Source organism: Dreissena polymorpha, chromosome 13 (genome assembly GCF_020536995.1).
Source record: "Dreissena polymorpha isolate Duluth1 chromosome 13, UMN_Dpol_1.0, whole genome shotgun sequence".
Taxonomy (NCBI): Eukaryota; Metazoa; Mollusca; class Bivalvia; order Myida; family Dreissenidae; genus Dreissena; species Dreissena polymorpha.
In genome coordinates, this window is record NC_068367.1 from 32,022,027 (window position 1) to 32,049,927 (window position 27,901).

The 27,901-nt window shown below is 35.5% G+C and overlaps 1 protein-coding gene across 1 annotated transcript; it reads right to left on the reverse strand.

Moving 5' to 3' along the window:
• LOC127855853 (E3 ubiquitin-protein ligase SH3RF3-like) lies at positions 1-27,901 on the reverse strand. The gene is made up of 15 exons (XM_052391736.1): positions 27,839-27,901; positions 20,709-20,896; positions 19,009-19,262; positions 18,249-18,363; positions 16,482-16,574; positions 15,189-15,284; positions 14,692-14,738; positions 13,924-14,306; positions 13,391-13,547; positions 11,307-11,474; positions 10,385-10,605; positions 8,830-9,080; positions 7,574-7,698; positions 5,716-5,853; positions 1-3,641 (listed from the first exon to the last, which is right to left on the reverse strand). The coding sequence occupies exons 2-15, from the start codon at positions 20,871-20,873 to the stop codon at positions 3,473-3,475; spliced, it is 2,382 nt and encodes a 793-aa protein (XP_052247696.1). The 5' UTR covers positions 20,874-20,896; positions 27,839-27,901; the 3' UTR covers positions 1-3,472.

Here is a 27,901-nt window from a genome sequence, read left to right on the forward strand (position 1 = left end):
TTTATATCTATCTAATTTATTCCACCATTTTCTGTATTCAAAACATGTAATATATAAAGGTATAGTTCTCTCTCATATTCTCCTGTAACAACAAATCAAGCGTTATCACATGGTTAAAAATGTATATGTTCATCAAATTTTATCAAGAAACAAAACTTACAGTACAAAAATGTGAACACATCATGAGCAAATAATGAACAAAAAATAAAATAACAAAGATGCGTGTAATTGGCTAAGAAAACACTATGGTTGTACAATGTGACTAAAGTGTATTTCAAACATTAAGTACGTGTCATTCTTACAAGATACTCACTGAATTTAGCCGTGTCATGCAAAAATCGGTCTTATGCAGTAAGCAGCCTGGGGAGCCCTGTTCGCTATAGTCACTCAATATTTCGTAGTCTAGTTTTTGGAGAGAATAGCTCGATCCTTACCAGGTTATGGGGCTGGTCTGGGGCTACACTATCAAAATATAGCTTAAGACCTATTTTCGCATAACACACATCATTTAATAGAACATAATTCTGGTTTTAAAATAACCAATAAACAACACAAACACAAGTCTTTGGCCTGCATTCACAAAGTTTTTCTTAGAGAAATCTGAACCTAAGTCACACTAACATGAAAATGTCAGAATAAATTTGATGTAAGAGATGCAATGTTTTCTGCTTACAATAGAATATAATATTAATCAATTGAGCAATATTAACCTATTTAAATTATGCAAATATGACAAGTCCTCCACACAAAAGAGCGAGAGACTCCAACATTGTACAAACTTAGAATCTCAAGATTTGCTCTAAGGAGCTTTTTGAATAAGGACCATGGTCCTTAGCGCTGCACAGTATAACACATGTAAAGTTGTCATTCAATTGCAACAACATTTGACAGATTGTATTAAAATCTAAATTAATCTCTCATTATCATCATCAATCCCCCAATACACAACTCACACGTAATTTAAGTGGTTTGCTGCAAAATCAACTCAGGCTAAAACATTGGTGGTTTAATTCCTATTCATTAGAACTCCAAATTGTTGTTTCTTTGATAATAAAAGAATGATACGTCTGAAATTATTTAATTTTTAAATACATACAAAACATTTATTCAGTTATCAAAATTAAATTATCCTAAAAAACCATAATACTAGTTGTATTTGTGGCCATAGTTAATTTCTATCAAAATTTAATATAATATAACTAACATAATAGTGGTAGTATTTGTAGCCACAGTTAATTTCTATCAAAATTGATTATAATTAAACAAAATAATAATAGTAGTATTTGTAGCCACAGTTAATTTTTGTGATACTGATTTTTAGAAATCTCATAAATTAAAATTGTAAATCCTTTACTGTGTTGTTGAAATTTTATGTTTCATTTAAATGATCACACAGAGCCAAATCAGGGGGGGGAGCTTAAGTGAATAAGAAAATGTTTCCCATACCAATGACCCTCGCACTGGGAAAACCAGACTTAATATATGTGCATAGTGTCATCTTTGATTAGCCTGTGCACATGTATTTAGCTGTTTTCACAGAGCAAGCTGCCTCAGTATGTCATGTGATATTGGAAGAATTGAACATGGTTTTGCTGGGTAAGACTGGACATTTTGGCAACACAATAGCAACTTGTGGTCCTGAATGCAACTTTATATACAAAACAACATTCATGAATGATCTGAGGTATTTTTGCATTGGCCCACTCTACAAAAAACTGTCGAAACAAATTGGTATGGTTATGAATGACAAAGCAAGACTTGATACATTTACAGGCAGCTTTAACTTACATACTATACTATTCAGAATGAGATTTCTGTTTTAACTAAGAACTATTGCATTCTTTTTCAACATAAACAAATGGTTTATTTAAAACTCCTGAAGTCATATGTGTCTGGATGGGCATATCTCAAGTGAGATAAAAGCAATTCTGCTCAAACAAGATCAGATGTAGTGCACAATGCCGCTGGCCCTAACACTGCCAAACATACACCTGTTCTTCACCTTTTTTAGAGGTGACCATTATTAAAAGATTTTTGTATTGGGACATTTCACTGAAATATGTATGCAAACATAACCCAGTTATTGTAATTTTGTTCAAAGTAGAGTTTGAAATACATGTATTTAAATGTAAAGCAGTTACCACAGTTCCACACTAAGCAAATAATGTTTCTCACAAACAAAAGTATGTTGAGTTGCATATTAGGAAAAACTGGGCATGAGGCATGTGCGTAAAGTCTGCACAAGCTCATCTGGGATGACACTTTACACAAATGCATTAAGCCCCGTTTTCCCAAAACAAGGCTCTATATTTGTTAAAAATATGATATAATTTGAACAATTGCATTTGAAAATGGGACAAAACTATAAACACGCCAAAAAAAATCTACATTCAATAGGGACTAAATACAAGCATACAGAACATAAGTATTATGCCGCAGTAAACATAATTTGTGTGTGCTCTAAGACACTGTACTGATTAAGGACAAATCTTAACCCCTTAAAGCCAGAAGGCCCTATCAGTATCAGTGAAAAGAAGGCTTATAATGTCTTCTGGCTCTCAAGGCACACAATACGAACCTGGTTCTGAGGAAATTGGGCTAAATTGTGCGCCAAGTTTTGTCCAAGAATAGCATGTGCAGTCCGCACAGAATAATTTGAGACAAAACTTTCCGCCAAAGCTGGATTTTTGTCATGAAGACTTTAATTAAACAAAAAAATCCATAAAAGCAGAAACTGATGTCCCTGATAAGCCTATGTGGACTGCATTTTTTGCACATGCATTAAGCCCAGTTTTCCCATAAAGAGGCACGTATTATGTATGCAGGGATTTTATAAGGTCATCTTGAAAGGCAAACCATTAACAGAAAACAACAGGCTATTAACCCATGAGATAAAGACCTTATTAATTTCATGGATTTATAGCCTCACGTTTTCTGTTAATTTTCTCTGAAACATTACTTTTTCTGGACTCAAAACATGATGCTTAAAATAGTCTACAAAAATAGTAACACACAAGCTTAATCTTGGACGACACTTAACGCACATACATTAAGTCCCGTTTTCCCGGAGCGTGGGTCATATGTTAACACGGCTATGAATGTCATACTATCCATCGTCCATTGTCAGCCCCCTACAACGTATCCATGATTGACCACAAAGGTTATTGGAAAGAGGCCTGTTAACATGTATACATGAAACTTAAGTGTAAAAAGCTCTCTTTCTAAAATAAAAGCTTGATGCTTAAAAATATCTACAGAAGTAATATCTTTAACAATCACGTTGGGTTACTATTATAAAGTCAAAACTAACCACTACAATGCACAAAGTCTTAACACACAGAACACAATGGCCGTTCACATTCCCTTCTCTGTCTCTACCAAACGTATCCATTTTTGACAACAAAGCTCTCTGGAAAGAGGTCAATCCTGGTTATGAATGTCCTAGTATCCCTTGTCAGCCCTCTATAACCTATCAATGTTTAACAACAAAGCTGCCTGGGAAGAGGCCCGTCTTTCCTGTGCGCTGCAAAGTGCCCTTGTACCATCCATCATCACGTTTCTTACTCACGAAGATGATGTCACCCACCTTGAGGTCGAGTTCGAGCTCAGTCTGGGCCGGATAGGTCTCCGTGCATCTGTACCTACAAAAACGCAAAAACCAGCTTAGGCGGAAAGTGTCGTTCTTGATTAGCCTGTGGGGTATGCACAAGCTAATCAGGGACAACACTTGACGCACATGCAATAAACCTCATTAAACCTGGTAAGTTTCAGAGCATCTGTACCTACACAATTGATGTTTCAGAGCATCTTTACGTACACAATTGATGTTTCAGAGCATCTGTACCTACACAATTGATGTTTCAGAGCATCTGTACCTACACAATTGATGTTTCAGAAAACAGGGTTTAATGCATGTGAGTAAAGTATTTCCCAGATAAGCCTGTGCAGTCCGCGCATGCTTATAAGGGACATTACTTTCCGCTTTTATGGAGTGTTTCCTTAAATCTCTTTTATCTAATCAAAAATCCTGTCAATGCAAAAAGTGTCATCCTAGCTTATCCTGTGTGGTCTGCACAGGCTTATCTGGGAAGACTTAACGCACATGCATTAAACTTCATTAAACCGGGAAATCTTGATGCCTATGTACCTACAACATTGATGTAGCCTATTAATACTTATTGTATGTCAATTAATATGAGCATTGCTCTGTGAAAACATGTTTAATGCATGTTCAAAAAGTGTCGTCCCTGGTTAGCCTGTGAAGTATATACAGGCTAATCATGGACGATTCTTTCCGCTTTTATGGAATTTTTCCTTTTATCACTTTTATCAAAACAAAACTCTAGTCTAGGTGGAAAGTGTCGTCCCTGATTAGCCTGTGCAGACTGCACAGGCTTATCTGGGACGACTTTTATTCTCTTGTTTTAAACCTCGTTATCCAAGATGGAGGCTCGTATACAATTTTATCTCATTAATGAACTAAGATAATAAATGTTTAATGTTCTAAGTTCTAATATCACTACAACACTTATTGAAGCTGACATACAGAAAAAAATAATATATTGCAATTCTAAATAGAATAAACAAGATAAAGGTTGTTGTGATACACAGAAAAATTATAGACTACTTTGAAATACAAAGTACACATATACAATAAAGTATCACAATTTGTCTTACTTCAAGGAACCTAACTCTGCAAAGACTATTGCACCATTCACAAAACTAAATGTTTTGCACTTTTACATAGTACAAACAACATATATATTACGTGTCATGTTGATACACAGAAAAATGCGAGATAAATTCATGACAAACAAGTAAATTCGTTGAATTGATATCCCCCGCCAATATACTTCTGAACACAAAAGTTTTTTGGACTGATGGACAACGCCAACGTGCATCATCCTCTTATCCATATATATACTCATACCAAGTTTCAATGAAATCCGTCAAAGCACTTCCAAGATATGGCTCCGGAATCACACAAAAAGCATTTTTTTAAGATACAAAGGGCCATAACTCTGTTATTATCCAATGGTGTACAATGCCATTTGGTGTGCATCATCCTCTTATCCATATATATACTCATACCAAGTTTAAATGAAATCTGCCGCAGCACTTTCAAGATATGGCTCCGGACACAAAAGTGGCGGACGGATGGAAACACGGAAGGACGAAAAGACGGATGGACGGACAACGCCAAATCAATATCCCTCCCCCTATGGCGGGGGATAAAAATAAACATGTACAATAATGTCATTTTTCAAAATTTGCCAAAGTTGAAGGGCACATAACTCCAAACAAGTGGTTTGAGTCATTTAATTTTATGCCGCATTTGGTTAAGAAGATGAGTAGAAGGATCCCTTCATAAGCATTCCAGTACTGTAGAATCATTAGTGCTTGTGGGGCATTAATTTTCTTTGATTTGGTGGGTGAACCAATCAATATTTCAACACAAACGCATAGGAAATGACTAATTGAAACTGTTCAATTTGTTTTTATACCAAAATCAGAATTCCATAAATTGATGTGTCCACAAAAAAGTCTTTTTTTTTAACACGAAACCTAATGCAGACATACATTAAAGATTTTAGATTATAAGTAGTCTAAGAAAAAGAAACTTTATTTAAAATTACAAAATTTCATCCTGAGGAATAATAATGATTCTACAGTTTGCAACATCATCAAATGGACTGCATAATGAACAAGGCTTACTTCTCTTGCACAGGTGGTTTGGGTCGGGCTGGTTTCTGCTGCAGGTTAGGGGAGGACAAGGCATCAAAGGAGCCCGTCTTTCTGTGGGCATTGTCAGGAGCAACAGACACGGTCAGGTCACTGGGAAAAGACCCTGACCTGGGGAGGAGAAAACCAGTGTGAACATGATGTGAAACAAGCATCTGAGCTGAACACTGGAAAAGCGGGGCTTATTGAATGTGCGAAAAGTGATGCCCAGTGAAGTCTGCACAAGCAAATCAGGGAGAAAACTTTCAGCATTAACAGGTTTTCAACTCAAAAGAAGACTTCATTTAAACGAAAATTACCATAAAAGTAGAAAGTGTAATCCCTGATTTTCTTGTGCAGAGTGCACAGACTAATTAGGGATAACACTTTGAGCATATGCATTAAGCCCCTGTTTCCCATACTGAGGCTCATCTTTATTTTCATACAGGGTTTTTTTCCCACTTTTTGGGAAGATAGCCCATGGCTTTGGAATTGGGAATTTTATCGGCATTTTCATGAAATTGGGAAAATTCATTCATTAGCCTTTTTTTTCCACACAAAAAGTCCACTAATTAGGGAAATACTAAATTTGATATAACACTTTAAAATCATTAAAATTAAAAGAACAAAATCATAAAATACTTTGTTAAATGTAATTGAATTAAAATTGAGATAAAATACGCATAAGACACTTCTTTCTAAAAAAAAAAAAAAAAAAAATTTTTTTTGGGGGGAATTGGGAATTTTTTGCCACATTTTGGCAAAAAAGTATACTTTTTGGGATTGGGAACATAGCCCAATTTCGGCTATAAAATCGGGCCAAAAAAAACCCTGTTCATAAGATTAAGAATAACAATTTCTTTCTGTGTGCATTGACAGGGGCAACAGACGTGAGGTCGCTAAGGGAATGACCCTGACCTCGGAAGTAAGCAACCAGTGTGAGCATGGTAGTGTGAAACATGCAGTGAAACATTCCAAGCCTGCAACTGCTGTCAGTTGAAAAAGCATCTAAATATGAGCTGGTTTCTTGGGAAAACTGGGCTTAATTCATGTACAAAATGTGTTGTCCCAGATTAGCCTGCTCGTTCAACACAGGCTATTCAGGGGAACACACTTTCTGCCTACACAGGATTTTTGTTTAGGAAGACCTTGAAAGACCTTGAAATATAATTTTCGATAATAGTGTTTAATGTCTCCCTGATAAGCCTGTGCCAACTGCTCAGGCTCAAAGCAAAAAGTGTCTGATAAGATAAGCCTTTGCAATCTGCATAGGCTAATCAGGAATTACATGTTCTGCTTTTCTGGAGTTTTTCATTCGGAAGTCTCTTGTTTACAAAAAAGTCTTTGCAAAGGGTCTTTACGCAAATGCATTAAGGTCCATTTTCCCAGACCCTGAATTTTCATGCATATAAGATGTGGATTAACAATGTCAAATAAAAATATGAAATCACCAATATTATATGTGTTATAAATTCATTTCTTATAAGTGAATTGTGCAAGATGATATACCAAACTTTTACACATTCATAAGTAAATTGTACACTTTTCATGTAATGAAGCTGCACTACCAAATGTTAAATAACCATCTAATATATATTAAAGGTTTTACTTTTCCGATGTTACTACTTAAAATATTTTCTTTAATGAAAATAAATTGTTAAGGACTTCATATAAAATAACACACAACTGCTTTGATAATGATTTCCTAGGTGAAATGAAATCTTGGCAAAAATCAGCAAACCCTTGAACAAAGCCAGTAAAACTGAACAAGGTCCAAAAATAATTTCCAAATGGTTTTAGGACTTTGGCAGTGTCTGGACAATGCTCCTTGCACAACCTTGACCTCACCCACCTGCTGTGGTTGATGGAGGTGTCCCCCAGGGGATGTGAGCTGCCCAGGTCCACAGACTTGGGTTTCTTGGCCTTGCCCCCAGACGCCAGCCGCTTGATCAGGCCCATCTTCTCCTTATCCTTCTTCTGGGTAAGCGATCACAAATATTGAATATTAAGATGAAAACAAAATGGCTCTGGGAAAATGGGGCTCAATGCATGTGATAAGTGTTGTCCCAGATTAGCCTATGCAGTCCCCACAGGCTAATCAGGGATGGCACTCTCCGCCTTGATGTTAAAATCAATTTGAAGATGCTTCCTTTTGTCATCCCTGTTTACCCTGTGCTGACATTAAACACATGCTTTGAGTCATGTCTTCCCAGAGCTCGATTCTTACATTAAATATTAATTTGGAAAATATATTCTATTTTTTTAATAATAAAGTGAGGGGAATAATGTCCACTTTATTAGAAATGCATATAGATATTGTCATCATAAATAAATATCAGCTGCGTTGTGAGAAAAAATGTCATCCCATATTAGCCTGTGCAGTCTTCACAGGCTTATCTGGGACGATACTTTACGTACATATATTAAGCCCCATTTGCCAATAACACTGCTAATATTGATCCTTAATTGATTTAACAGACATTCTTGATTACTACAACTAAGTCATTTAACAGACATTCTTGATTACTACAACTAAGTCATTTAACAGACATTCTTGATTACTACAACTAAGTCATTTAACAGACAGACATTCTTGATTACTACAACTAAGTCATTTAACAGACATTCTTGATTACTACAACTAAGTCATTTAACAGACATTCTTGATTACTACAACTAAGTCATTTAACAGACATTCTTGATTACTACAACTAAGTCATTTAACAGACATTCTTGATTACTACAACTAAGTCATTTAACAGACATTCTTGATTACTACAACTAATTCATTTAACAGACATTCTTGATTACTACAACTAAGTCATTTAACAGACATTCTTGATTACTACAACTAAGTCATTTAACAGACATTCTTGATTACTACAACTAAGTCATTTAACAGACATTCTTGATTACTACAACTAAGTCATTTAACAGACATTCTTGATTACTACAACTAAGTCATTAACAGACATTCTTGATTACTACAACTAAGTCATTTAACAGACATTCTTCATTACTACAACTAAGTCATTTAACAGACATTCTTCATTACTACAACTAAATCAACAAAATTATCAAAACCTTACAAATATGAGAACAACTAACCTTCTCTTTCTCCTTCACACCCGGCCCAGACCCACCAGTGGCGCCTACAACAACATTGGGCGGCGTGATGGTGGCACAGGCTGACATGGCGTGTTTCCACACGGGGCTGCTGGCAGGGTTGGGGGTGGAGGGTTCTGTCTTGGCGCCGGCCACGTTGGGACTTGTTGGTTTGGAGGCACGCACGTAGCGCGTGGTCTTGGGTCCTGTGGCCAGCACAGGACTGCTGGGGCTCGAATTGGATGACGGTTTGCCTGAAAATAACAGAGGTTTGTTGGTGTTTAATTAAAATGATTGGTGATATACCATTACTGGAAAATAGTTTTATGAGTATCATAATACTGGGCCTGGTTGTTAAAAACTTAAAACTCCAGTTAAGCCAACAGCGCTTTTTTTTTGGATCGAGTTATCTATGTGGCTTTATTGTTAACTCTTAAATATATCTGTTAATTGTTTGTTTGCTTAAATAATTTGACAATATTTCATACTAATATTTGACTTTAAAAATTATTTGTTATTTGAGTGTGAAGTTAATACTGTTACCTTATATAGTGATTAAAGTTTTCAGGAATCAGGCCAAGTCATAGAATAGGCAATTGGTCACTAGCTTGAAAAAAAATCAAGCAAATGACAAGAAGAATTGTTCTATTATAATTTTTCTGAAGCTTCATTATTCCTATATAATGTTTCTGGAGTTTGATCATTCCTATATCAGGGGTGTGATTGAGGTAAAGTCTGAGGGGAGGAAAATTCTGTAGACTAATTTTGACTACCCGAATCGCGTGCATAACGCAATGACAAAACCTTAAAACAGACATTTAAATAAACACCATCTTAAACTTATCAATAAGACTTGTTTATGAAAATCTTTTTAAAATCACTTAACATGTTATGCAAAGTCACCAGTATTAATTGTGATCAAAATCAATGAGTGTTCCAATACCTGTGAACGATGATGGCAATCTTTCGTTTAAGCTCAATGCCTTTTAATTCTACATAAGGTCAACAATGTAACAGTGTACAACTAATGACAATTTACCACAGTTTACGTAGTTCAAGATTTTTTCACATTAATAGAATATGACTTCAGCCTTATCAAGACAGTCGATCTTCCGTACCCATTCAGAAAGTGGTATCGCTTTATGATTTATATCCACTGTTGTTTCTTCCCTTTCCCATTTAAATTTGTTTTTCAATAATTGTTAAATCTCCGAGATTTTGTGAGATTCATTCATTCGTTTTCATTAACGCTTCACAAAGGCGCCATTTGCAATCGAAAAGAAAATGAAACACATTTTAAAAGACCGATTTTAATTGGAAGATTGGGATATGACAGCCAATAACATCGCTTGTTATAAAAAATGCTAAGACAGAATACCAGTGTAATATGCAGATAGGTTTCCTAGGCTGCTTATGAAATACACCCTTGGATTCGGTCGTATTTTCACCTATTTTTTTTCAAATTTACACGAATCGCGTAAATGACCCCGGAAAACCCGATCCGCGGAAATCCGTGGATCCGCGGAAAAATCACACCCCTGTATATTGATCCACTTACTTATAGCTGTTGGCAGGGCAATCCTTGGTACCACAGGCGGAGGGTTGGCATGTCGGTCACCGCGGTCAGCGCTGCTTGACCTCCGCTCACCCACCTCCAACCGCGCCCGAGATCGACCAATGGCCTCTGAGCTGCTGGTCTCGGGACGGGGCGGACTGATCGTGGGATTTAGAGGGGCACTGGCCCCCTGGGGCTGGGGCTTCCCTGGCAACACATGGGTCCTGGGCAGGGACAGAGGGACAGAAGTGCATTGAGTGTTATTAGAAAATTAAAGCCACATTAACACTAAAAATCAACGAATATTTCGTAAAATATTTCATAAAATAAAGTTAACCCATAACAAATCAGTGTTCCTTAAAGCAACAGCCAAAATGTCATGGCTAGATGTGGTATGCGAACATAGATTTAACAAGGTACAAAATGTTTGTTCGTATTTTTTGTGTGACAATATATTTCATGGCAATTTTCCGCAACTACATCCCCTTTTCTGGGAATTTTTCAGATGGCGATTGGGAATTTTGTAGTGTTTACCACAATTTGGAAAGTACCTATTACAGATATTTTATAAAGAATGAACAAAATCACTGAAACATCAGCTGTTTGTGGATACAAGATATCTGCAGGCTTCTAAATAACTTATTTGTTTATTAAATGATCCTTACTCTGGGAAAATGGTGCTTTATGCATGTGCATAAAGTTTTGTCTCTGATGAGCCTGTGCAGTGAGCACAGGCTATTCAGGTATGGCACTTTCCGACTACCGGTACATAGGATTTTTGTTGAGAAGACACCTGTATAAAGAAATTTCATCAACGCGGAAAGTGCAGACTGCAAAGGCTAAACTGGGATGACACATTAAGCGCATGCATTAAGCCCAGTTTTCCCATAACGTTGCTCAAATAACATCAGATTATGTCACTCACTTGACTGCCTGCACATAGTTTCCTGGGAAGACTCCTGCGATGGAGGTCTTTATTGCCACTCCCTTGAACCAGCCGTCGAGACATTTGTCCGACACGGAGTAGTAGTCTCCCTTTATAAGCTCTAGCTCATCAACCTTCTCTGGTTTGTAGTTGAACAGAGCTTTATAGCTGGAACATGTAGGATGTGAATAGAGCTTAATAACTGAAACATGCTGCATGTGAACATAGCTTTATAACTGTAACATGTAGCATGTGAAAATAACTTTATAGCTGTAACATGTTGGATGTGAACATAGCTTTATTACTGTTACATGTAGGATGTGAACATAGCTTTATAGCTGTCACCAGTATGATGTGAACAGAGCTTTATAGCTGTCACCAGTATGATGTGAAGATAGCTTTATAGCTTTCACCAGTATGATGTTAACAGAGCTTTATAACTGCAACATGTAGCATGTGAACATAGAAAAACTGTCACATGTAGGATGTGCACAGAGCTTTATAGCTGTAACGAGTAGAATGCTAACTGGGCTTTATAGCTGAAAAAAGTAGGATATGGACAGAGCTTTATATCTGTAACACATAGGGTGTGAACAGACCTTTATAGCTGTAACATGTATTATGCAAACAGAGCTGTATAGTTGTAACATGTAGTGTGTGAACAGAGCTTTATAACTGTTAAATGTAGTATGTGAACAGAGCTTTATAGTTTTAACATGTAGTATGTGAACAGAGCTTTATAACTGTTAAATGTAGGATGTGAACAGAGCTTTATAGTTTTAACATGTAGTATGTGAACAGAGCTTTATAACTGTTAAATTTAGGATGTGAACAGAGCTTTATAGTTTTTACATGTAGTATGTGAACAGAGCTTTATAACTGTTAAATGTAGTATGTTAACAGAGCTTTATAGTTTTAACATTTAGTATGTGAACAGACCTTTATAGCTGTTAAATGTAGGATGTGAACAGAGCTTTATAGTTTTAATATGTAGTATGTGAACAGAGCTTTATAACTGTTAAATGTAGGATGTGAACAGAGCTTTATAGTTTTAACATGTAGTATGTGAACAGAGCTTTATAACTGTTAAATGTAGGATGTGAACAGAGCTTTATAGTTTTAACATGTAGTATGTGAACAGAGCTTTATAACTGTTAAATGTAGTATGTGAACAGAGCTTACTAGTTTTAACATTGAGTAGGTGAACAGAGCTTTATAACTGTTAAAAGTAGGATGTGAACAGAGCTTTATAGTTTTAACATGTAGTATGTGAACAGAGCTTTATAACTGTTAAATGTAGGATGTGAACAGAGCTTTATAGTTTGAACATGTAGTATGTGAACAGAGCTTTATAGCTGTTAAATGTAGGATGTGAACAGAGCTTTATAGTTTTAACATGTAGTATGTGAACAGAGCTTTATAACTGTTAAATGTAGGATGTGAACAGAGCTTTATAGTTTGAAAATGTAGTATGTGAACAGAGCTTTATAACTGTTAAATGTAGGATGTGAACAGAGCTTTATAGTTTTAACATGTAGTATGTGAACAGAGCTTCAGAGGTGTAATATGTAGTATGTGAACAGAGCTTTATAGCAGTAACACATACGACGTAAAATGAGATTTATAGTTGACACATTTAGTCGTTGAACAAAGTTTTACAGCTGTCATATGTGGAATGTTAACAGAGATTCATAGCCGTCACATATAGCATGTGAACAGAGCTTTATAGATGTAAGATGAACATACTACTGTAAACAAAAGTAGCATTCAAGAACTGAGTACTGAAAACACTAGATGCTAAAATGAACCAAGCAATTTTACCCAAAAGCAACCTACATGAACTAAGAACTGTAAACCAAAGTTGTCTACATACACTGAACTTAGTCTGTAAACATGTATTGCAAATACAGCTGCACCAAACAATTTTTCATGACCAAAGTTGCATAACTGCAAACAATGCTTAAGGAATACCGGTCCTATAGTGATTATTAAAAAAATAGGAAGATAAAAGCAAGGTGTATTTGATAAGGATCTGAAAATCTTATTCAGGAGCCTTTGATGAAAGTACTTTAAATGATGCCTACATTTGTACAGTGGAAACCCCAACACCTAATGGATCCTCTGGAACCTGTTTGGGCCCATATGGCGTCGGTACAGCAGGCTCGGGGACCGGTCTGGCAGTGGTGGGGACAGGGAAGGATGTCTCCTGTGGGGATCCATTGTCTCCCTGCTGGCTGCCTTCTGAAAACAGGGAACCAGGGAACTGCATGTTCTAGAGCAAAACTTAACAAAGCACAGAAAATACTGGATAAACATTTTTAACCTGCTTAATTTGAGCCTTGCTCTGGGAAAATTGGGCTTAATGCATGTGGAATAAGTGTTGTCTTTGATAAGACTGTTCAGTCTACACAGGCTAATCAGGGACAACACTTTAGTCTTAAATAGAAATTTTCAAAAAAGACATCCTAAAATAACAAGTATCATAAACACAGAAAGTGTTGTCTCTGATTAGCTTTAAGCAAATGCATTAAGCCCTGTTTTCCCAGAACACAGATCATATTCAGTAATACAAAACACTCACCACTGGTAAGTTTCCTGGTGTCCTGAAAACACTCACCACTGGTAAGCTTCCTGGTGTCCTGAGCATTCATGGAAGAAAATGGAGATGAGGAAAGTAAAGGAGGGATGGAGGTCACCAGGGATGATCTCGTAACCACATCAACAGCCTGACCTCCCACAGCAACAAGGTCACCGTCTGTGGTGCTGCCATCTAAAGAACGACGCTGCAAGGCCTGGGAATGCAGCGGTGGAGAGTTCTGGGACATGTTGGTGAGAGAGTGGCGCTTGAGTGCCGACACTGACATGACATGGACGGGCGAGCCCTCCTTGGAGCCCGGGCGCGAGGAAGGTCGCACAGCGGCTGACTGGAGGGCGCGGGCGGTGGGGCTAGGGTGCACAGGGGTAATTGGTGGAACACTGCTACTGCTGGTGGGATCCGTACTAAATAGGATGTGGAAAACATATAGCTTTAATCTGAGTAAATTGGGCTTAATGCATGTGCGTGATGTCCGCACATGCTAATCAGCGAAAACAATGTCGCTCTGAGACTTGATTTTTGCTTAGAAGACTTTCTTAAAATAAAAAAAAGTAAAAGTGAATAGTGTTTTCCCTGATTAGCCTGTGTGAACTGCACAGGCTAGTCTAGGATAACACTTTACGCACATACATTAAGCCCATTTTTCAAAACGCAGCTGAATTGGAAAATGTGTTTACTTCCTACAGCTTGCATCTTATTGATATTAACAACCATTTTAAAGTTAAAACATTTGGTTTTGAATATTAACAGAAATTAGTAAGAAAATAATTTGTGTTATCACATTCTCACCCATTTTTATCAGTCAGTCGCAAGAGCACTTTAGCAGGATCATTCAACTGAAAAAAAGCATTGTTACTACAGAAGACTGTTGAGGTATTACTTTAGTTATGACAAAACATGCATCCATGATTGCAATAATGATAAAGCTGAACATGTGAGGTCATACTTGCTGCTAGTCTTCAAATAACTGACTGCACATGCTTATCTGGGTTGACACTTTACGCAAATACATTAATCTCCATTTTCCAAGAGTGCATCTCAAATAAGTTTGAAGTACTGATTGATATCAATGCCAACTTCAACATTACATACATAAAACTTCAAGTAAATATTTCAATATAACAGTACTCAGAATGTATAGAAAGCTGGATATTACCAACAATGCTATAATTACCTAGCAAATAAAGAATTAAAACAGTGGTGAGTATTAAAAGCAATGAAACCCCAATTCAAATCACAAGTTGTGTAACCTCTAAAGAGTGCCTGCATCATCCATTATTTCTTACCTCCACAAAGGAAACTGGGAAGATTCCAATCTTGTCTCCTTTCTTTCCCTCCAACCAGTTCTCATCCACTTTCCTTAAGACTGTCACGATCTCATCCTGGAATAAGCCTTGATTGAGCCTCGCTCTGGGAAAACTGGGCTTAATGCATTTGCTTTAAGTGTCATCCCAGATTAGCCTGTTCAGTCAGCACAGGCCTATCAGGGACAACACGTGACTTCTCCCCAAAACTGGATTGTTGCTAAGAAGAGACTTCTTTTAAAGGACAAATACCATAAAAGCATCGATATCTAAAAATTCTCTTACACAGCACTAAATTTGTATTAACAGAATTGAAATAAATGAAAATCAATACTTAATAATAATATTTATTAACTATATTATTAATTAATATAAATTAAATTAATAATAATACATTTTAAAAAAGTTTTACAAAACTCAATAGGTATAATAGAGGATATTTGTTTGTTTCAGTAGATGTTCACTTTTAATTCTTGAGTGATCAAAGAAATTAGTATTCTCACTACCCGCAAAGCCACAAGTAAGAATATTTATTTGTTAATATCAGTAGTTCGTTTTAACTTATGATTTTTCCTCCATGTAGTCTATTTAAAAAAAAATAACTAAAGAATTATTTGTTAATATCAGTAGTGAAAACAAGAGCACCGCATAACGGGTGTCAATGCTCGGCTGCAGGTGCAGTTTTGAATAAATAAAAGCTTGTCAGAATATTTTTTTTAGAGGTCACAGTGACCTTGACCTTTGACCTAGTGGTCCAAAAATAGGTGTGGCATGTAGAACTCATCAAGGTGCATCTACATATTAAGTTTCGAAGTTGTAGGTGGAAGCACTTTGATTTTAGAGCCCATGTTAAGGTTTTAGCACGGCGGACGAGCTGACTATGACAATACCTTGGGTTCTCTCCGAAAACAGCCGAGCTAAAAAATTGATAATCAACGGAAAACCAACAAGTCTTTCGTTTTAACTAATGATTTTCCTCCATGTATTGTCTATTTGAAAAAATTGAACGAAAGAATTATGTTAGAATAATGATGTCATGACATTAGAAACAACGTCATTTTGCAGTAAAACAGTGTTATTTCACAGTTATATTTCACTGCTTTAAACAGTGAATTATAATTTTATAATCACTGATATTTACCTATATACCTTAGACAAGCACTAAATGAAACAAAGTATTTGATGATAATTACAAAACAAGTTATTGATACACTGGAAAGCAAACACATTACAATCAAAGAAGTATGATATGACACTCGTCTAATGTCTGCAGACCTTCTTAAATGAGAGGCAGTCGTCATCCTTGTCCGAGTTGAAGTCAAACAGTCCTTTACACTGTGGTATGGTGCTGGGTAGTGGAGTGATCACCTGGAAGAAGACAAACTCACATGAACTCTCTTAACCTTTTACCACTTACATACGTATTTTGACGCATTTGTAGTCCCATAGAAAGTTAAATTTAATTAAATACCTTTCTTACTAAATTCAGGTTGTAAAGGCTTCATTTCCAACTCTTAGATACTGATTAGCAGCAAACAGCATAAAACCTTAACAGACTGCGAGTTACATGTACTCATAGGCTGTTCTGGTTTTATGCTGTTTGCACATAGCCATTTTCACTTTGCTTTTTGGGTAAGGGTTAACAAATATTGATAAAAACAGAAAACAGGTAGTCTCCCTTTTTAAACAATTAAGCAACCCTAAAGCAACAATAACAGTAGTCAAGGATCACCAAATCATAGGTCTCATCAACTGAACAAATATTCCGCTAGTCCAACAGGACTACATGTAGTGAAAAAAGATAAGGTCTTCTCCTGTTTACCTGTAATTGTAATTCACATTCCCAAAAGTTAGTTAAAAATTGAATTTCCTTCAAAATTATCATGTTGTTATTGTGCACTGTTAAAAAAGGAAGATAAATAATTAAGTTCATTTCACAACACTCTCGGGGTTAGTTCCTATATAGAAAGATTGAGTGACAACATAATTGCACACTTTTAGTCCAGCAGTTGAAATTTGTGAAATAAAACTTCTGCAACAATATCACTCTATATGTTGTAAATAACTGAAAACTTATATAGAATAGTTGTTTACATTTTAAGGTCAGGATAAATTAATTTTTGTTTGACAAGTGGATTTAAAAAGTGAATATTTAGCACTCAAAATCAACCAACAACTGCATTACTGCCTCTAAAATTTTGCTTTTTTAAAACTTATCTACGAACTTTGTGTAAAATAGAAATGATATTGCCTTTGTTTCATCATTTTAAATTACTAACTCATAATATTTTGTAATTGAATAAAGACAGAAATTTGTAGAAAAGTAAAGAAAGGAAATCAAATCATTCTCAAAAGATGCAAATTACCTTAACAAACTCTTAATGAAACATTTTAAGCCTCTTTCTTGGAAAACAGGTCTTAATGCATGTGGGTAAAGTGTCGTCTCAGTTTACCGGTAGCTTGTGCAGTGTCTTAATGCATGTGGGTAAAGTGTCGTCTCAGTTTACCGGTAGCTTGTGCAGTGTCTTAATGCATGTGGGTAAAGTGTCGTCTCAGTTTACCGGTAGCTTGTGCAGTGTCTTAATGCATGTGGGTAAAGTGTCGTCTCAGTTTACCGGTAGCTTGTGCAGTCTGCACGAGTTTATAAGGGACAACACATTCTGCCTAAACTGGAACAAACACCCTTTGCACAAAAATACATTTAAAGGCAGAAAGTGTTGTCCTTGATTAGCCTAAGCAAACTGTGGCTGTGGACAGGCTCATCTGGGACGTCACTTTACTCACATGCATTAAGCCTTGTTATCCAACAGCAAGCCTCATTTAAACACAATGACGGACTTATTAAACCCAACAGATGGTTTCAAGCTTAGGTTTAGAAAAACAAATAGTTATGTCTCTAGAGGCTCAATCAAACTTTAAAAAAATAAAAAGCAGAAAGTGTCATCCCTGATTAGCCTTTGCGAACTGCACAGGCCAACTTGGGACACACTTGACGCACATGCATTAAGCCCAGTTTTCCCAGAATGCAACATATATGTGTACCTGGACATAGCTAACAGGGAAATATCCATGCTGACTGTTGAATTCCCCGTGGTACCAATTCTCATCCACTTGCTTACGCAAGTATACAATATCGCCCTTCATGAACGTCAGATCACTACAAATTAAGATTTAAGCGAATAAAAGTCAAGGTTAAGCAATAAAAGGCCTTTGAATACATCTTCTGCATCTCTTTCTATCATTATGAGTCTTGTTCTTGGAAAATGTCCAGTTTAGCCTATGCAGTGAACACAGGCTAATCAGGGACAACACTTTCCATATATACTGGATTTTTTATATAAGAGACTTCTTTAAATGGAAAATTGTATAAAAGCCGAAAGTGTTGTCCCTGATATGCCTATGCTGACTGCACATGCTAATTGGGGATGACACTTTATGACTATGCATTAAGCCCAGTTGTCCCAGAGCGAGGCTCCACAGATGTTAGATCATAGTGCACATCGAAGTATCAGCGATGCAACTTGATATTGAAACGTTATGCAGATAAAACAGTTGGGCACTCAACATTTGAATCTTGAAGATGAAACTGTATTGACTCAACCAGTCCAAACTATATATGCAAGAAAGTAAGATGCTAGAATTAAGACTCATTTCCGGCAGGTTAAGACATAACAAAATGTTCCAGGAATACAATTTATTTGATGAGAATCTAAAAAGCCATAACAAATTCTCATAAAATATTCATGTCAATCAAACATCGTTCAGACACGTGTCCAAGAGTAAAAACTAAACAAAAACTAACCTCGCTTCTTTTGCATCATAGTTATACAAGGCTTTTGCACAGGGTCGAGTGCCAGCTACCGCCTGCCTTTGCTGTTGTTGCCGTGCAAAGGCAGTTACAGCTTCGACAGAGTTATCGGCCTTGGCCGGCGAGCCTACTGGGTCTCTACGCCGCTCCTGGACTAGGCTACTGGTCCCCCTGGCCTGGGTCTTCAAGCCTTCCAGCAGTCGTATTAGGAGGATATTGCACGGCAAGTCCTCAACTCTCATCTCCACCTGATTATTAATTAATCTACACTTAATTAAAATCAGCCAAACTCTGGCAAAATGGGGCTTAATGCATAAATGTTAAGTGTCTCATCAATGTAAAGTGTCGTGCCAGAAAAGCCTGTACAGTTTGCATAGGCTTATCAAGGACAACACTTTCTGACATTATGGAATTTTTTGCTTCAAGTTAGTCTCCTCTAAATGACAATCCAGTCTAAGGGGAAAGTATCGTCCATGATTAGCCAATACGAACTGCACATTCTCATCTGGGACAACACTTATCATACATGCATTAAGCCCAGTTTTCCCACAGCACGGCTCAAATTGAAGCTGGGGCTCAAGATATACATACAGATAACCTCTTTTTTGTAAACAAAACAAACTTCAATAAATTTTACAAAAAAGTGCCAATCATCAATTGATGGCCTAGTATGTGTTCAATTATACAAATGTTCCACTATTGGGAATCACTTAAATTTGAGGGGTTCACATTAAGCTCACGTTCAATTGCAGACATTCATCCCATCTTATATTTGTACAGTGTAATTTTTTTATAATTCAGGGCTCAACATTAACAGTTGTCCTATTGCACCTGGCAAGTTAAAGTTGGGTCTGGGCAAGTTATTTTATAACCTAGTTGTCCGCCCGGAAAAGTGCAAAAAAGAACAGAGAGCATTTAATTTAGACTTTAATTGCTCTAATCATTTTGTTAAATGTTCAAAAATAAAAAAGGTTTTGTAGTGTATCATTTTGGTTTATTAAAAAATATGAGGTTTACAGTTGATGTGATATTTCATGTTTGGGCAAGTAGCTTAATGTTCAGGGCAAGTAAGTTTTTCGGTTACTGTTGAGCCCTGTAATTAATTTTTAATTCAACAGAATATTTTGTTCATCTCCCATCCAGCTATACAAGTTCAACCTTAGTAAATATAATAATAACAAGAGATGGGTTTGTCAGAAACACAATGCCCCCTAATGCTCCGCTTTGATTTCTTTTTTTACCTTTGACCTTAAAAGATGACCTTGATCTTGACCTTTCAATGTGTAGCATGGAGCCTCCATGAGATACACATGCCTACCAAATATCAAGTTGCTATCATCAATATGGCAAAAGTTATGACCAAGGTTAAAGTTTTGTGACACGTACAATGACAGACACATACAATGAATGACACATACAATGACAGACAGACAGGCCAAAACAATATACCCCTGATCATTCGATCCGGGGGCATAAAAACACTTTTATTGTCAATGTTGAAACATTTTAAGCAAAACAACAACAACAAACATTTCCCACTCTTAGCTAAAATGCTACGAATTTTCCCTATCCAAAGGGACCCAGCACAATGCCCAAAATTTTATTTAACAAAAACACTGTATATTGAATCTTCAAACTGGTCAAACTTCTAATGTCAATTACAGTGTAGGCAAAAATAGGACATTAAAACGTACCAGAAACCTGCATTCTGGACATCTTAGCTCATGTTTTGTGTTGAAGATATTCTCCAGGCAGCGCTTGCAGAAGGTGTGTTGGCATGGTAACACCTTACTGGTGTCGTCAAGCTGTTCCAGACACACGGAGCACTCTAGCAGCTCGCTCAGCTGCTGCTGATCCATTGAGCTAACTGCCTACACACAATCTGCAATAACACACATCTACATCAAGCTTACTGCCAAAGCGCTGTCTGCAATACTGCAAAATAAATCATGATTATTTTGGTGACAATTATTTTCGTTCAATTCATTTGTCCACCAATCCACGTATTTATGATCCTAACAATTATTCCAAACGTTTAAAGACTAACATAAATATGCTTTGTAGTCTATATACCAAAGATGTCCATTGATGTATCTTTGCACACGTCCATTGCGTGTTTTGTTTGCAATTTGGATAAATCTAGATACTATAAAACTGGAGTACAGCACACTATGTACTTCACATTTCTTGTAAAACCTCATCCTGTTTCCACTTTACAAGTGACATGTCAATAAAATTCTAATGTACTTAAAATAAGCAGATATTAACAATGCAAAGCACTTCAATATTGTGTTCAATGATTAAGTAAGTAAGTAAGTAAGTAAGTAAGTTTATAGTAAACAAAGGCCTCCGGCCCATAATACATCATGTTTGCAAAATATATAAATACAGATAATACAGAGAGTTGTCCCTACCTATATATATATATATATATATATATATAATATATATATATATACAATATCATTGAATGGAGAAAACAAAACAAAAAATACGAACAAACATAGTTCAACTACAAGTATTACGTTCCATATGAAGAACGTATTAAATGGTAAACAAGGCTATTTCTTTAATAACAAACTCATTTTCATTTCTTAACAGATCAAAGAAATTTGAAACAGTTTGCCTGCCATGATACCAATTATACAAATAGATTTGCCTAATGTCAGCATAGTTAGAGCATTCAAAAAATACATGATATTCATCCTCTGTTTTTACAGATTCATTTTCTAATTGACAATGTGCACATATTCTAAGATTTCTTGGTATTCCTAATTTTCTACCTAACTCTATTTGAAACCTATGGCTTCAACAACGAAATCTCGCTAATGCTTGTCTTCAATGAAATGGCATTGTTATATCTAAATATCGTTCTGTGTTTAATAAACTTTTAAATTTTCTGTAAGTATCGCATCTTGAAGCGTCATTTATATTTTCATGCCAGGTTTGAGTTGCACAATCAGTAAGGCGTTGTTTAAAACGGAGCATGAATAAATCAATATCACCAACATCCTGTGAGAGCCAAATAAAGTCGAACCCATATTTGAAAAGAAGCTCCTTTAAATCCATAGCCCAATTTCGCCTTCCGATATCATCTAATGACTTTAACATTTTATAACAGTTTTTTGGATATCTTCTATCAGGCATCTGGAGAAGTTTACACCAGTATTTTATACATTTTGAGTGATAAATGACGTACATTGGTAAACGACCACATTCTCCTTAAGCTACACAGTTATTGACCATAGTTTTTATGCTCAGAAAGTACTTGCAAGCTTCAAGCTGTGCACGCTCTATTGAATCACTATATGTGAATCCCCAGATTTCTGATCCGAATGTGAGTATGGGTGTTACCATGGCATCAAATAATTTATAGAACTCTGTACATCAGAAATATCTGAACGGAATTTGGTATTCTTTAATGGCAAATAATGCTTTTCGCCCCTGAGCGGCTAATTTAGTTTTTGCAGCCGACCAGCATAACTTTGGGGTAAATAGGATGCCCATATATTTATAGACGGATGTTATATTTATTGGACAATTATTGAAATTATTTTAAGTTTAGAATACATTGATTATTTCAATTATTAAATTTTCATTTTGGATACATGCCTCTAGATGGAAAGCTAAAACTCAATGATAACAAGCTTAAGCTTCAACATGGAAACCAATTTTTGGATGCACATCACCCATATTAGAACTTAGCATCAATTTTGCCTAGATAAATGTTTGAAATCTGACCAGGTCACTAAGTTCCATTCTGTTTGACATATTTTTCATGTAAATGCTGTATTTTGGGCCAGTGGCCTATATTACAGTACAGTCCATGCATTTTCCCCAATTTCCCTCACTACTCCGCGGACACGCCTGCGGAGGGAGATTAAGAACGTCCCGCGATACACAGAGTTTGCACTATTGGTGCAGCAGAGGTCAACGATTGCAGGGTTTTTTTTGGCCCGATTTTATAGCCAAAATTCGGCTGTTTTCAATCCCAAAAATTATACTTTTTTCCCAAAATGTGGCAAAACTTCCCAATTTCCACAAAAAAAAATTTTTTTTTTTTTTTAGAAAGAAGAGTCTAATGCGTATTTTATCTCAATTTTAATTCAATTACATCTAACAAAGTATTATATGATTTTGTTCTTTTAATTTGAATGATTATAAAAAGTTATATCAAATTTAGTATTTCCCTAATCAGTGGACTTCGTTTGGAATAAAAAGGTTAATGAATTTATTTTCCCAATTTCATGAAAATGACGATATAAAATTCCCAATTCCAAAGCCATGTGCTATCTTCCCAAAAAGTGGGAAAAAAAACCTGGATCGGCAAATTAATAAGCCGAAGTGGCAGCCCTCTGCGTTGGGCAACGCGGAGAAAACTCCGTGTTTAACGAGATAACGATCAATTTAACTTTGTTTGACTTCCTGATTTTCAAATACATTCATTACAAGTACAAAATGTATATAAAATAATGACATTCCAAACAATGAATTAACGGTAATTATCATTGACCAGTCGCCAAATACGAGATCGCTCTGCCCACTAAGTTGTGTTTTCATAAAACGCTTTATCCATTACTCCGACAGTCTTTGTTTGTCGGACCATGTGGCCGGAATAAACAAAATCTTATTGATTATTTCGTGAGTTTGATTGACAGCTGACGAGTGGTCAATTATGGACCAAATCAGCAGAGTGACATTCACACATGTTAATCCCTTTGGTCAAAACACCTCAGCCAGCAGTCTACAAAATAGGTAAGTAGACAAGCTTTGCGTGTTTTCATAACGCAAAACACTTAATCCAGTTCCGTCCAGATGTTCCCTTTAATCAGTATACAGTACAATAACTGTTTCAATAATTACTCTACTAAAACACCATAACAATAAAGATACGGCGTGTTTGAAATGAAATTAATTTGGAGGAAATCTCAAATTATTCGCGATATAATTGTGTTAAAAAATACCAAAGAAACTTTTAACCCAAATCAACAGAATTCAGTGTTCTCTGCGCTACAAAGTTTGTATCAAAAAGCAATATAAGCACGCTTTCCACGCATAAACCTTGAACTTGTACATTGCAGCATAATTTTCGCACGCTTTTGATGGGAAATATACATGATGAATGCATATTGGAAGCATTTGTAAACGTCGTGTTAACATTAAAAATCGGAAGCGTGTTTCGGATTAAAAACTATTATTCTCATTTGGAAATTTAACGGAACATTTATTTTTGTGTTATATGTGTTATTTATTAAATATTAATTCGTCAAAACGCTTTAGGTGTCGTATATTCATTCATATTGTAGACATACCTGTGAATAAAAACATATATTAATTTTTTATACAATATCTTTATTTTTATTAGCCACAGTATTTAAACAATTTTTAATTACAATGTTTTTATTTTTTGGCATGCTCAGTAGCAAAGTGCTACCGCGTTGTCGCGCGGCAGTGTCCTGATAAGAACGGAAATTGTCTGCATTTACCAAATATGCTTAAGTAATAAACGCCGCTGGTATTAGCTACTTTGGCGGAACGCCGAGCGTTTCAGCGAGTACACCTCGCATTCCCCGCTGCGGAATCACTCTCTAGCAGACAAATGCCCCGTGGAGGGAGTGCGTTTTTTGGGGAAAACGCTTGGACTGTACTGTACCCAATAAACATGTCTATGTCTATTACGATTGATTGAAAAATATGGCCTCTAGAGTGTGAATCATACAACAAGTGAATTTGCATTACAAATACCATATGACATGATTTTAGCTTATCTTAAACAATTTTTCAGTTTGTGCTCAATCTTAGTAATAAAAACATTCATCTTTTTAATGCACTTTCTAGATTTGTGCTCAGGTGAACTAATAGACCAATTCACGCGTGACGTCACGCGCACCTGCATGTTTTTATCCGCGCCACTCTGGTAGGCAAAAGAAAGACACGATCAAAGGGGAGATATCGAGCATGATATTTATTGTCACGCTCTATATCTATATTAAATACATTATTTAATATATTTTGATATGTATACGATCATTTTTAGAGTTTAGATTTAAACATCCCAAAAGTTGTTGTACTGTACTAAAACAAATAAGAATGAAAACAAACAACAAATAGATCGATTCCATGCACACAGCATATATTAACTTACCACTATGATAATCCATAATCCATCTGTTATTAAGTATGAACAATTGCTGCAACTAAAGAACAGGGTCTGAACTAATAACACTTTGTTTATGTGTTAAGGAATCTTTGAGTATCAGATCAAATTTGTTAAATCGTATAACGTAATTTACCAGTTGTACATCTTATGTACCCCAATATACATTTGATTTATTCATACTCGTGTTTGTTAAAATGTGTTTTCTGGCGCGTATCAATATCAACCACATGACTGTGATGTTGACGAGGTACATTGTGCAAGTCAACTAAAAAAAGTCTTCCAAAACATTGAACTAAATTTTGCAATTATATCATACTGTAATCTGACTATAGCTGATTACATCAATGCACACATTATAAACTCGGTAGTATTATTGGCAAAATATTTTATTTTTAAATGCAAACAGGAAAAAAACAACACCATAAATTGATTTTCTTGTGTCCTTTTAATAATATAATTTAACAAGAGAATAAATCGCGACTACACAAAATAAATTACATATATTGTATATTCGTTGTGCGCTTTTTATGCTCAATGGGTACACCTACCATAAAAATAAGTAAATATACTTTGTGACATAGTTTCACCTAGCTTAAAGCAACATGTATACACTTTTTCCCTTGTATATATATAAAATATAATATAATAAAATATATATCGAAATTGAAACTGTTTATAACATATTTTTCACACCATCCATAGTCTTTATAGATGCTATGTACCATAACTTATATCGGGAAAAAAGACAATATATATACTACTTACAAAATATATTATGTTGACGATAGAAATAAAAAAGGAAATTACTAAAAAAAGTCTTGTCTGTCTGTCTAGGAAAACAAACACTTTGACACATTAAATAAATTAATTTAATTTAATTGGTTTGATTTGATTGTTTGCATCAATCTTAAAATCGTGTTAGCCTTTGTATTCCGGTGTTTAATTGCCCCCTTTGTTCGGCACAAGCCGATTATCTCGTTTTGATCAGATATTGTCCCTACTTAACTAACAGCAAAGTGTCATAAACTACAGCAGGGACCTATACAAACAATAGGTCCCTGACCACAGGTGGTATATGAAAGTTTGGTTATTAATCACAATTGATGGTACCACCATGTCTTCTCTTTCTAGTAGTATTGAGCAGTTGTTTGGGGTTGAGTAATATACCGCTAAAGTTCAACTGTTCAATTAGATATGCTACATATCGTAAAAAAATTTAAAGTAATTTGTCCAGTATATATAATTAGAAAATGTACGCTGTGAAGATACTAGCCTGTTTACCGGTAATTTAAAAAAACCGTATTTAATAATTGGTAAATGTACATATAATCATTAAACGTATTTAGCGGGTACCGATTCATTAACACTACGTCATTCCGTTTGAAGATTGAATGTTACGGCCATGCACAAACGACATCATGAAAACAAAATTACGTATGACTACCGGGGTAAATAATATTTACGAAAAATAAAAAGCAATATAGATATATATTATAAAATGTAAGATATTTGTCACTCATATACACTAGTTAAGAAATTTCAATATACATGTTAATTTGCATCATGTGAAGTTGTGTTTTTCAGTTGTATGTTACGATTCATCTATAGTGTTATTCACCCGAAAAACAAATCATCCAATTTAAAAGAAAATGAACATTTAAATACTGTCATGCACTTCGCTTTTAATAGGGTTTTGTTGTACAGTGTCAGATTTTAATGCACCCCTGTTCTTTCACTCATATTTTTTTATCACACTTTCATACTCATATAATTGATAATTATAATAATATAATGGGGTGCATTATTATTTTTTGTAATTTTTGAAATCCTTCTGCAAGAAATAACACGGCTAATGCATAGCTTTGTTTTGTGATATTGTCGGTGTTTAGTCTTCAGACCACATTTACCTTGATGCTAATGACTAACGAGTATATATTTTTTTATAGATAAGAATACATGTATTAATTAAACAATATTGACATTAAAAATGCAATATCTTTAATAGTATTTAGGTGTTATGATGTTGTTGTTAATGTTTTCGATATATTGACTAAACACGTGCCATTATCTATACGACATAATGTTTATCGTAACTGTACCCAGTGCTTTTGCCTACCAGCGCATCGCGCATGCGCGAAAATTCGGAATCAAAACAATAACAATGAATTGGTCTATACATTCATTAATTGGTTAAGCTATTTGTGAGTTTGTGCTCAAATGAGCTAATAGATACATTGATATGTAATGAAATTGTTTACTATAGGAAAATAATGATTGTCAGTATACATATTTCAAAGATGATCTTAAAATTACAATTTAAATTAATTATCAATTCACTTGTATGGTCAATATTTGCCAAGAACTGCCTTTCAAGATCTGCTTCCAAAACATTGAATATCCTTATATACAAATAGACTGCAAACTTCTCTGACCGACATCGCACATTTTAATGATAATCATGAACTTAATCTACAATCCAAACCCTAAAAACCAACTTTAACAACAATATCCGAAAATGAAACTGTCCGAAATGTACAACATTCGAACGGACACGCACATTAAAGCATTTTGCAATAAACCTTCATCAAATGAGATTGAAAAAATTACAACGATTTTTTATTATTGTGACTGCTAAGAAAACGGTTAACATTTTAAAAGGTAGACCTCCGTTTTGAGAAAATCATCACTTCCTGTTTTCATTCGTCCATCTAGTAAAATGTACACACC

Coding starts and splice junctions, on each gene's coding strand:
- LOC127855853 (XM_052391736.1), bottom strand. CDS start 20,873: ATGGATCAGCAGCAGCTGAGCGAGCTGCTAGAGTGCTCCGTGTGTCTG. Junction 14,307..14,691: donor CGACTGACTGATAAAAATGG/GTGAGAATGTGA, acceptor CATCCTATTTAG/TACGGATCCCACCAGCAGTA. Junction 10,606..11,306: donor AACTATGTGCAGGCAGTCAA/GTGAGTGACATA, acceptor GTCCCTGCCCAG/GACCCATGTGTTGCCAGGGA.